This window comes from Gadus morhua, chromosome 16 (genome assembly GCF_902167405.1).
Source record: "Gadus morhua chromosome 16, gadMor3.0, whole genome shotgun sequence".
Classification (NCBI taxonomy): domain Eukaryota; kingdom Metazoa; phylum Chordata; class Actinopteri; order Gadiformes; family Gadidae; genus Gadus; species Gadus morhua.
This window is the reverse complement of record NC_044063.1, coordinates 16,709,065-16,721,378: the sequence shown is the minus strand read 5'-3', so window position 1 is coordinate 16,721,378 and position 12,314 is coordinate 16,709,065. Positions and strand designations below refer to the sequence as shown.

Below are 12,314 nucleotides of genomic sequence, written 5' to 3'. Positions count from 1 at the left end.
GCTTGACGCTTGCCTGTATGGGGTCAGGACCCATGGGCATTTCACATAACGCTATTGTTATCATTAAAAAAAAAAATTGGACTAGGAAGCAATATGCGTAGACCTTGTTGTTAATTGTGTCTCACATTCAATTTCAAGCATACTTTGTCTGGTATCAGCATAGAGCAACCTGCAGGAATATCATGCATTGAATATCAACAGAGATGACAAGAAAATGGAAGTGCTCGGAATTGCTGTTCCACGTAAAATGCTTTTTTATTCATTTTAAAGTAAGGAAGACGTATAAGGGCCCTGTTCGTCCAGCAGCCCTGGAGCAGGGCTTTGAAAGACCTTATCAAGGCTGCTATACATCCCCATTGTTGTGCATCTTCTCAGGTGGGTAACAGCATACCCTAGGCTCGGTCAGCTCTGGCCCTGCATGCTACTCTTCAGACTGGCTTTACTGACAAATTAATTATGATTCTGAATTATTGATCACAATTCTAGCCATTCAAAATTCATAATATCAAAGAGTACACCAACATTTTCCTCATGTAGTCGCATAAAAGATAGCTGATGAATAAACCATGTTGATCTGCCCCGTTTGATGTCTTTCCTTTTAATGTTATCTTTTTTATGACACAACTTGCAATAAATTGCCCATATGTCTTGTTCTGTTGACCACTAGATGGGGCCCTATACAAAATATTAACAAGTCATATTTGGATAGCTATATCTCCAAAAAGGAATGAAAATAGGTTTTACACCTCGGAAATGACTGAAAAAAAACAGCATATAAAACATGATCTATTACAGTTGGATATTAATAACAATAAAATATCCCATAACCAATATAGGCCTAATTGGAAGATGAAGCAAGTTCTTCTCTTTTAATTGTGGGCCATTTGATGTAGCCAGCTGGAATTAACTTAAAGTACAGTTCATTCTTCATTCTAACTTCCTCTGCTTCGCCTATCCTTGCTTTTTTAATCATAATAATAGATTTTTATTTTCCCAATGAAAACAAATAATAATTGACACTGGCAACAAACCCTGTCTTATTAACATGTGAATGTGCATTAAGCACATTGAGGTTAAGGTTGAGTGCTTTGCTAACTAAAAATCAATCACCTCAAATTGAATTACACGCTTTGATCACTGAGGCAAGCCATTGGATGTGAATTAAATAGGCAAAGTGTTAAAGGGTAATTTAATATTCATGACTCAATTTGACAGGGGCCTTATCAAGGCTGAAATGTATTGCAAAAATACCAGCTGTGTGCTCATGTTCATAATATGTTTGGCTAAATGTCCACAGGAAAACGAACAGGACAAAAGACAAGCTAATCCAGGGAAAGGGCAATGTCAGATTGAAGCTATTTGAATTTCTTGGGTATTCACAAACCAAATCACATCCTTTGTATGTTTACTTCTTTTAGAAATATAAAAATGGCGAATGTAAGAACACTCTAATGCCATGACATTATGACAGATTGTCATGGTTTGTAATGCTGCTAGAAATGCTACAGATTATATACTAGTAGAGCCTGCTGTTTATATGTCACTAAAAACATTGGAGTTGCGTGCCAGCAGACATGCTTATCTGATGGAGGTTCAAGTCTTATCACTTAGTATATACTTCTTAACATCTCATATTTTAAATGTATTCATTAAGGTGTGTTGCACACATATACAGTGCTCAAAAATTCAGAACATCAAAGAGAGCACCAACATTTTCCTCATGTAGAAACATAAAATATGGCTGATTAATAAACCATGTTGCTATGTCCATGCTTGGGATTATGTCAAGAAATCCATTAGGAAACCCTAATGTTTTTAAAACAAAAGCATATGTTTTTTGGTTTGATCATAATAACACCATTCATGGTGATACTCCCTCAGTTTACTGGTAAAAAATGAATGATGTGCTTGAGTGTGTTTTGTGTTTGTGTGTGTGTGTGTGTGTGTGTGTGTGTGTGTGTGTGTGTGTGTGTGTGTGTGTGTGTGTGTGTGTGTGTGTGTGTGTGTGTGTATGTGTGTGTGCGTGCGTGTGTTTGTGTGTGTGAATATGGGTGAGGCAGTGCGCCAGCTGTCTGAGGAAATGATGGTCACTAAGGACAAGCTGTGGTGATTGTCCCATCGGATCAACAACCTCCTGGTGGCATTTCTCTTGGGAACGGGCTATTTTAGGGACTGTCCATTGGTGTTAACTAACCAAGGATTTGACCAAAGCCGACTCAGCATAATCGGAATGGAAATCTTTGTTTTATCTGGCTTTATCAGTGTTGTTGTGTGTTGAAAAGCTTTTCTCCCTTATAGAATTTGAACCATTATGTTTTTCATTTGGAATGATGCTGACCAATGTTTTTTCTCATTTAATTATGAGCCTAATCGGGCTCAAGTAAGACTTTTAACATAATCAAACCTTCTGGATTGGTGTGTGTGTGTGTGTGTGTGTGTGTGTGTGTGTGTGTGTGTGGGTTTGTGCGTGCCACATGTATAACAAATACCAGGAACACTAATGCAGCTGATGTAGTTGCAATGGAAATCCATTAGGATATCTTGTTAAAGTCTAAAAATAGCTTCCCGTACTATCTGACCTTCAAAGATATGAAGATATACGTTAATGAAATTGTACATAAACAAGTTGAAAGCTGTGGATGTCCTTTTCGTGCCGTTTCTGCATGAGATGTAGATAAACTGAGAATAATTCATCTTATTGTAATCCTATGGGAGTGGTACCATCATCTGTAGTGATCAGGCTGGTTTATTGACACGTTGAACAATAGCACGATAAGACATATACGTTTAATTCAGGTTTATTAGAGAAAATTGTAAATGTTAATGCAATGACGATGCTAGCTGCATTTTCTGTTTGACATGTTACACAAGACACAGGATTGTCATGCCTATTCAACTCATACATTCTGCCATGTGCATTATGTTTTTTACATGTTTCTAACCTTTAATACAGAGACTACAGTATATATAATTAATAATTTATCCCAGTTTCTATTTTCTTTCATCCTCTCTAACCAACAACAACATCATCAATGAGAACACGAATGTCAGATTCTCTTCAAATCCTTCAAGGGCAATTTATGGCACAAAGATATGGAGCCACAATGAAAAATACATTGAGCATGATTGACAAACCCTGGCCAAGAAGCGGGTCGCAACAAGGCACATTAGAACATGACTATTTATGGTCACAAATAAACACCATCTTAGTTTGGGTGAAAACCAATAAGGTCATTCATTGGCTTCCCCGCCATGTTATATCCCCTCCCCCACAACCCACTAGTTACCCACAAGATTAGAAAGTTCACAACCTATGCTTTCTTTTAAGTTTATGTAAAGTCCTTGAAGATCTCTCTCTTTCTGCTACAGTAGGCAGGTCTTCATACACTTTATACACTATACACTTAATGCATTCTCAACTGGATCATAACATCCGGAATTGATTGCCCTTCACTTTAAGAGCAACACAGTGTCAAAGTCACTACGCGTGTTTTCCACCGTCTATGGTTCTGAATGCTTCGTCATTGTACATAGAATAAATAAAAAGCCAAGGCATACTCATTGAACTACAGATAACACAAGATCATACAGTATGAAAGAAAAAGTTATGAATCAAGTCTGTATCTTCAGCACAGATTAAATAAAAAAATGTGTCACTGTGTTTTCTAGATACTTAAATATGTGCCTCTGTAAAGTTCAAATACAATCAAACAATACAGAACAAAGACCGATACAGTTTCAAAGATGGCGGTGGTCTTTTTTTACAACAAACAGCCGTTCCTCACTCAGTGCAATGTCAGAGTGCCAGACTTTGAATTAGTCCCTATTTCTTCGAGTTCACACAAAGCGTGCGGCGCTCGCCTCCCCCTTCGGTGCCACTTCATCGCGGCTGTCTGAGTATTCCAGCTGTTCTGCCGCATGTTGGCAGTGAACCTGGAAGGTTTTCTCCTCTTTCTACGGCTCAGCGCGTGTAGGACCTCTGCCAGCTGTAAATGGCGTGGATGTTGTGGGAGCACTCCGGCACTCTTTTACACGTGCTGATGCTGCGGTTGCGGAAAGAGCGGCCGGCCATCCCTCCGCCCAGCCCGCGCCTCCTCGCCGCCAGCTGCTTCGCCCGCTCCTCGGTGGCGAAGAAGTCGGTGGTGGCCCTGAAGAACTCCAGCAGCGCCCCGTGGCTCCAGCTGGTCCTCGGCATCCCGACCCCGCCCCCGCCCCCGGACCCGGACCCGGACCCAGACCCAGGAGCCACGCCGGTCACCGGGGCTTGGGCGGAGAAGCCGCAGTGACCGCCGTGCTCCGTCAGCAGGAGGAAGAAGTGGGGGTTGGTCTGGAAGAGCTCCAGAGGCAGCGTGTACCGGGGGGGGCCGCGGACCGGGTCGTCCCGGGCGCAGACGCTCAGAACGGGGATGGCCACTTCGTCCACGTCCCTCAGCGGCTCGTTGCGGTCCCAGTACGCCTCCCAGCTCCCGGAGGTGTTGGGTCCGGTGGAGCCCGACGTGGCGGTGGTGGCCGTGGTGGAGGTGGTGGAGGTAGGGAGGCTGGTGCTTTTATGGGGTGTCTGGCAAAACAGGCCCTCTTCCAAACCTCGTAGTGAACTGCTGGAAAATAGAGAGTCTGCATGCACAGTCTCTCCCAGGACTGTCCTGTACCTAGTCACACCACCGTAACACACACACACAAAAGACAGGATGAAGACATTGAATCAATTTAAAGAGCAACATGCGTTTCATATAACGTGTTAGCATCGATCTGAGTAACTTATTTGATGGTCCCCATCGAGATCCATGGCTTCTTGTTCAATGACCCCCCTTTTGCTATAGCACCACAGCTGATCTGTTCAGATTTCAAAAACAATCAGTGTATTCTGCTTCGATGATCCAGGCAGTGGAATTGGCTCTCTGAAGCCATTTCTCTGTCATTTTATTTATGTGTCCTCTGAATTGATCCAACAGTGTGAGCACATTGTAGATAGTCACTTTATTGCAATCTTGCTACAACTCATCTGTTCAGACTGCATCTTGGCAAAATTGAAAATAATAAATAAAATATATATAGAATTATATATATATGTTTATATATCTAAGATAGCACTTAAAGCAGTTTGCTCCTTTGTTGAATTGTATGTACTTGCCCACTCTGGTTGTATCTCATTGTTGAAATCACCTATTATGCGTAGCTTTGGACAAAAGCATCGGCTAAATATAGTACTTTAATGTTACTACCCATGAGTTTAATACTAATCCTTATTGCTCCACTTTTCATCCCTCTCCAGGGAAATATAACTCCATTATGTATTCATATCTTTCTATATAGCAGGCAGAAAAAAACGAGGGCATTCTTTTTTACCACACTGTAGAATTCCATCTTTAACTTTAAACTACGTTTACTGAACATAATTTACTCTATTTAGTCGCAAGAAGCAAAGTATAAATGTTGCATCTGATGCTGTTGTTGAAGAAATGGTGTGCGCATGTCTTGCAGGAGCATCCATAGCAGATGTGATCCAAGTGTTATGGGTTACTTTCTGGTCAATACTGGAAAATGTATCAGGTTATATCTGGAGCAATGCATACATATACATAGCTATCTCCATTTGTGACAACTAAGAAACTAGGACATGGCCAAAAATCGGTGTGAATCTGACACATCCCTATAAAATCTGACTGTTGATATAATTTGAACCTGTCAATCAAAGTCAAGCTGTGAGCCTGGCAATGTGTCGGGTTTGATGACGTGTCCATTCTCTGCACCGCTCCCCTTGTAATTCTGTGCCACTCCCGAATTCGTGCCCCCTTTCCGCTCCCAGGGCATTCCCCTGAACAGTGCCCCAGTGCCTCCCTCCCACCGCCGTGTTCCCCTACGTGCCCACCTGCTCAGGCTCATCTTCTGGTAGAGCACCAGGGCCCACTGCACGGCCCTCGGCAGCCCGCTCTCGAACCAGCTCTGGCAGCGGAAGACGGGCGACAGGCAGACGGCGGCGGTGACGTAGCTGGAGGAGCCGCACTCCCCCAGGTAGGACAGCAGCAGGCCAGCGCCGGTGCTCTCCCCGGCCGCGTACAGCCGCCCTGCCGGCTGCCGGTAGCGGATGTAGCGCACGGCCTCGCGCAGGTCGGCAGGGTCGCCGAACTGCTGCAGCTTGAGGGTGGTGAGGGGCGTGCCGTTGTGGCTGCGCCGGTTGAAGACCACTGGGAGGTAGCCGTGGGACAGCGCCGCCTCGCACAGCTGGACAGAGGGGGGACAGAGAGGTCACCAGAGGGTACTTTGGATCGATGGTACCTGTAAAACAAACGTCCACTCTGAACTGTATGGTTGTATGAACATTATGTCATACAAGATTATATAAAGGTCTCTCAACTCCACATCGGACAGTAAAGAAAATAGAGGAAAAACGAATGAAAAATAAGTATGAGGAATATACTATGGTATTAAAGGTCGTTAGCAAGAATCCTAGCAGAACAACCTTAATGATAACAGTCATTAAATGTGCCTCTTGGCAGAATGAAGGACGATCAGCTTTAAATAAAAGCCGAAGTACCAAAAATAAATCTTTAACTTTAATTACGTTAAATTGAATTAAACAGATATTCAACTTTTTAAACCAACATGGTAACACATTTTGTTCTGTAAAAAATGGGTTGAATCAGTTAAGGACGGCTATTCAATTTGTATATAACTTTTTTATATAACTGGCTGATGTATTCTACTGGATGGAAACCTGCAGAAATGTGAAACCCTCGGGTCAAAGCAGGAGGAGATGTAGCATAACACAACATTAAATATTTACCAGATGAAAAATGCTGCAGTGGCATTTTTGTCTCTTCCAATGTTTATGTAAGATATGGAGTCACGAAAAGATAGCACACAAATATAGGATGAGGAGGAACTGGTGGCATGGAAACACCTTCCGTCAAATAACATATCCTTTGGTTTTTTCATCGAACATTTATCCGATTTTGGTTGGTTTGGTTGGTTTCAGCAAGGTTTGAATTCCGTATTCTTTACCTTTTTAAAGGTAGGGTCGTCCATGTTGACGTGGACATGGGCTGATGACGACATTTACGTTACGCCAACCAAGGCGGACCCAGCGGTCCCACGGATGTGGAAAGTATGAACAGCAGGCTAGTTATGTGTTTTGAGGACTGTTTTTAGAGGGAGGCCTGAAGCGAGGGGTGGGATATTTCCAATTGGATACTTTCATCATTATGATTAATCTAGCCTACCCGCTGGTTTCTCCTAATTACCAACCCTTATTCAATACATTGAATTTGTAGTCTGCTATTGTTACAATGTCTATAAGCTGATGCTGATGAAAACGACGTAAAATAGAAAATGACAAAGCAAGCTAAATGCAATGCATTACGAATTTGAAGTCTACTGAAAATTTTCCTATTCGGATGACATTCACAAAAATCGAATCCAAAAACATATTTGTAAAATAAAGTTAGTCATACTATTTTTTCTTTTAATGTTTTATTCAAACCCAGCATGACTAAGACATAACACAACTCTGCCTGGGAAAAGAGAGAGAGAAATGCAACTTGCTTTCTGCCTGGGCTGAGAAACTGTTAAGTGAATGAGAAATTCCATGAACAGTGATAAACACACCCACACAGCGACATGTTTCTGTTTGTATCTGTGTATATAATTGATAACGAAGATATCAACAATGGGTCCAGTGTTTGGCAAAATTGTTTTTCTAAAGATGTGATACTGCAGCTTACAACCTTGACAGGAAGAAATATGCTCCAGGTTGTGTGAGAGATACTGGACGAAACAACATTGTTATAGTTTATGCCTCTTTGAGTCTTAGTAAAAACTGGGCTTTTTTAAATTGTGGCCGCATTGGAGCTGCATGCAGCATGCTTTTAAATTCATAGAGACGACATGACAGGACACAGATGTCTGTTAGACCCAATGTCTGTGCAGACTCAAATCTCTTAAGTGAATAACTCTTGAATCAATAAGGACTGTGGATTCAAGATCACAGATATAATTCTCAATTAACCGTTATTCAGAAGATTGTAGATTAATTCATATTGTGGAGGCCGATAACTCCTTCCACCAAGGGTGACGGGGCGGGGGCACAGAGTGGAAATGGATGCAATTATTCAAGGTGGTTTTAGCTCATTCATACATTTTCGACATTATGAATGAACAAATTTTTGTATGAATAGTGGATATTCACACATCGCGATTCGCCAGGAGTTATCATATCACTTTTTCTTCTTTACACACACAAACATACAAACAATATAGTTGCAGTGGTGTTGATGAAGCATGCTTTTTGTTGGCGGCTCCTGAGCTATCAGGGTTCATTAGACACATCATTACATACCTCTACATCACCCATAACATTCTGCCTGCCATAATTATTTTTACACTCCAGCTGTGGGCCAGTCTAACTATATTTTTATATAAATAACAGTGCCTTTCCTTCTCCCTGTAAACCCATGTTCCTTATCTTTAATCTCCACTGCTTTCCTCAATTCCCTTCTTTACTTTTCTGGGAGTTAATGGCAAAGGAACTCACTAAACAAAGCCAGATACCAATGTCTTTCTGTTTTTATAGGCTGTGTAGGCCTATAAAAACATACAGCGTTGTTCTGCTCTTTGAAGTTTCCTTGTGGGCATGCATTCTCTTTTGAGAAGTTTAGTTTTTGTGCTTTAAAGTATTGTGCAGCTACAGCTTGGCACCAGTAAAAAATACTAATCACTAGTGATTCTATCAGAAATGTGGTGACGTGCTCCACCATCTTTCTGTTGTGTCTACACAACTGACTGTTTTGTAAACAGAAAACAAAGCATGATTTTCAACAAGGCGTGCTCGGTCGCAGACAAGCGGGAGAATGTGTCAAAATACCTTCAGCACGTTCCTAGTGATCTTCCCGAAGGAGTTGGGGACGATGAGAAGAACGGGGCTGTTTGAGGTGCTCGACGTCCTCCTCCGTTTGTGGGAGGACGTCCCGCAGAGGGCCAGCGCCCAGTCCAGGGACACCAGACCTTCGTCGCTGAGTTGCAGGTGGTCCCGCACGAACTGAACGGGGCTGCTGTAGGGCCAGCACGTGTCGTACACACTCTGGAGGACGGCGCTCGCCCGCCACGACCAGCCGACGCACGGGGAGTAGTTGTTGAAAGTCCGGCAGTGTTTGAGGAGGTAGTTGGCCAGCGCCGACGGCTTGCATATGAGCGCCACTGCGGACGCGCTCTTCTCGTGCCCACGGTCACTGGCCGGCGTCTCTCCGGCTTTCTCCTGCGGGATCCCAGTGAGGAGTCCCGTGAGAAGTGCGTCCGAGGAAGGCTTCTTTTTGGACCCTGGATATTTGGTACGCGGCCAAATCCAGGCCACCAGGATCACACAGCCAACCGCCACGAGCCATCCCAGCATTGGCGCGAAGTGCCGTTCAATCAAACGAATAGGCCTACTTTATCAAGATGTCAGAACTTTGACCAATTTAACCAAAAAATAGCCAGTCCGCACTATGGTGTTTTTAAACTCTGTTTAGGTCTTCAAAAACAGACAATAAACTGGAAACGTGTCAGACTAAATCAGCGATTCCTTAATTGTTTAATAGAAGTTACCTTAAAAATGTCCAAGCCTCAGTGCCAGAAAGCACCCGAGTGTCCTTGCGAGAGACATGTGTCTGAATTATTTTTGTCCAACTAGTCGACTTATCATCAACACGCATCCTGAGCGTTGCTCACCATGTCTGCTCGATAGGCTAGGTTTCGTATTGAATGCATGAACTGGTAACAAACGTCCTTCTGCGGAGCGCGCGCGCTCACTATGCTCCAGCGGCTCTCGGTGTACTTTGTGCTGAAGGGCGCGTGGCTGGCGGGCACCTCCCATTCCTCCATCATGTCAACACAGGAACCCACACTGGTGCCGAGTTTACTCTGCCTATCAATGCCTCACGATTTCTACTCTCTACCGTCATTAGCCAACCTCTTGTGGGATCTGTAGTCCCCACGCTGTATTTTGTTTTTGTTGTGCACTTTCACTATCCTAGACTATTTGTACTTTTTGCATGAACAAGTAAGCCAAAACTATCCATTTTTATCCTGGTCCAAATGAATCTGCACTTATGACCAAACACACATCGGTCCTTTTTGTTTTGGGAGGAAAATATGTAGACTGCAAATACTTGATGTTGGCTGCAGTGTACGATACATACAGACAGTAAAAAGGCAACCTCATTATCTGCTGTGGCAAGAGACATAAGACCTGTTCATTATGAATGGGTGTCATCTGGTAAATGACGCTCATAAGGGTGTTGAAGGTTTCCTTTTCACCTTTCTGCACGATCACACACATGCCTTCATGCTGCAAAAGAGGAAAAAAATAAACATTGCCATGGTAGTTTACAAAAATGTACACAAGAAGAAAAACCAGTTCCAAAGGATAATCTTAACATTGGGACATTGACATGTATGTTATACTGATGATGTGAAAAGGACATTGTGTCTCTCACGTGTCTTTTAATTGTGCGTTGTATAACCTCCATAGTCAATCCAAATGCAGCCCTCTGAAGCCGAAAGGCTTGCGCAATATCCACCACATCCACGATACAGGCGAACATCTAAATACCCATCTGATGCAACAAGCTTCCAAAGAGAGAGGAAGGATTTTGATTATGCATACAAATGTATTCTCTTTATCCTAGTGCAGCTCACAAACCCTCATCTGGTGGGGAGGACTCACATGCACACACACACACACACACACACACACACACACACACACACACACACACACACACACACACACACACACACACACGCGCGCGCACACACACACACACACACACACACACACACACACACACACACACACACACACACACACACACACACATATACACGCACAAACGCACACATGCACACACACATACACACACACGCACACATTTGCACACCAACTCTCCCGTTAGATCGTTTTCAAGAGAAAGCTGAGAGTGGCTAAAATAGGGCGAAATAGCAGTTGAAACACTCTGGTTTGGTCTGTGTCGATTGGTTATCTCTGTGTTGATTGTTTATCTCTGTGTTGGATGAAGTACTTATCTTTGTGTTGATTGCTTATTTTTCTGTTGATTGGTTATCTCTGTGTTGATTGGTTATCTCTGTGTTGTTTGTGTTTAGTATCTTTGTGTTGATTGGTTATCTCTGTGTTGGATGTAGTAATTATCTTCGTGTTGATTGGTTATCTTTGTGTTGATTGGTTAACTCTATGTTGGATATGTCTTCGTTGGTTATCTCTATGTAGGATATCTGCCTATTGGATGCTCTGCTAAAAGCTTTGAGGAAATGGACCATTTTGATTAAAGATGTGAGGGCAACGATTATATGAATGACCATTTGACTTACATTCATGTAGCTATTGAAGATGATAAAAAAGCATGTTCTTATTGTTATAGCATCATGGTTGCATTTTTGTTATTACACGCATGGTTTGAATCCAAGCATGATTCATCATCAGAGGTATCTGGTCGGCTGGATTCCATGATTTCGGAAAATGGGATCCTTTTCAACATCAGCTGTGCCAAAATGCCAGATAGCGTCATGACATTAAAAACAACATGTTAATCCATACATAACGATGCAACCAGGGGGGGTTGGTTAAGCAGGGCAGGAGGACAAGACAGCTAAATCAATCCCATTTGTTGCATGACTCATCATGGGTCTGTGCATAGACTCAATATATGGATCACAACCTTGCTGTTTTCTCTCGCTCCCTAATCCTGGATAGACTTGCCTCATTTTAAGGGAACGCAAAACAGCTGTGTTGATAAGAACGATTCAAACCATGTTTTAAGAGTCCTGCGTTTTTCCTTTGTACTGAATTCACAACGCTGTTCCTGTTAACTTGTCTGATAAACTCGCACCATCACCTCTGCTCTCTCCCCCCTCACACACACACACACACACACACACACACACACACACACACACACACACACACACACACACACACACACACACACACACACACACACACACACACACACACACACACACACACACACACACAAACACACACACACACACACACACGCACACATCTGCTATAATGGCGGTATGACAAGCTCTCTCTACTACCAAACAAAGTGTGTGCGGTGACTTCCCAATGCGCTCTGCACTACTCTGCAGTCAACACTCATGTCATCTCAGGTGAGGTAGGGCCTGCTTTTATCAACACTTTTGTGGTTGTTTAGGAAATATCAAATATAATAATGTAATACGGTGCCAGAATTTAAGAAAAAAAAGGCAAGGCTTTTTCCGAGCTACAGAGTTCAGAGTCAGACCGCCTACATTGTTTA

General features: G+C 42.9%; 1 protein-coding gene across 1 annotated transcript; it reads right to left on the bottom strand.

The window, feature by feature from the left end:
* Positions 1-2,780: 2,780 nt before the first annotated feature.
* abhd15a (abhydrolase domain containing 15a) lies at positions 2,781-9,791 on the bottom strand. Its single transcript, XM_030381967.1, has 3 exons — positions 8,861-9,791; positions 5,870-6,222; positions 2,781-4,649 (listed from the first exon to the last, which is right to left on the bottom strand). The coding sequence occupies exons 1-3, from the start codon at positions 9,383-9,385 to the stop codon at positions 3,962-3,964; spliced, it is 1,566 nt and encodes a 521-aa protein (XP_030237827.1). The 5' UTR covers positions 9,386-9,791; the 3' UTR covers positions 2,781-3,961.
* Between the last annotated feature and the right edge of the window lie 2,523 nt (positions 9,792-12,314).

What these genes read in the sequence shown, in the direction of transcription:
- abhd15a (XM_030381967.1), bottom strand. Translation starts at nt 9,385, where the DNA reads ATGCTGGGATGGCTCGTGGCGGTTGGCTGTGTGATCCTGGTGGCCTGG. An exon ending in TCACTAGGAACGTGCTGAAG is followed by an intron (nt 6,223 to 8,860) that starts GTATTTTGACAC and finishes CCCTCTGTCCAG; the next exon opens with CTGTGCGAGGCGGCGCTGTC. An exon ending in CAGAAGATGAGCCTGAGCAG is followed by an intron (nt 4,650 to 5,869) that starts GTGGGCACGTAG and finishes TGGTGTGACTAG; the next exon opens with GTACAGGACAGTCCTGGGAG.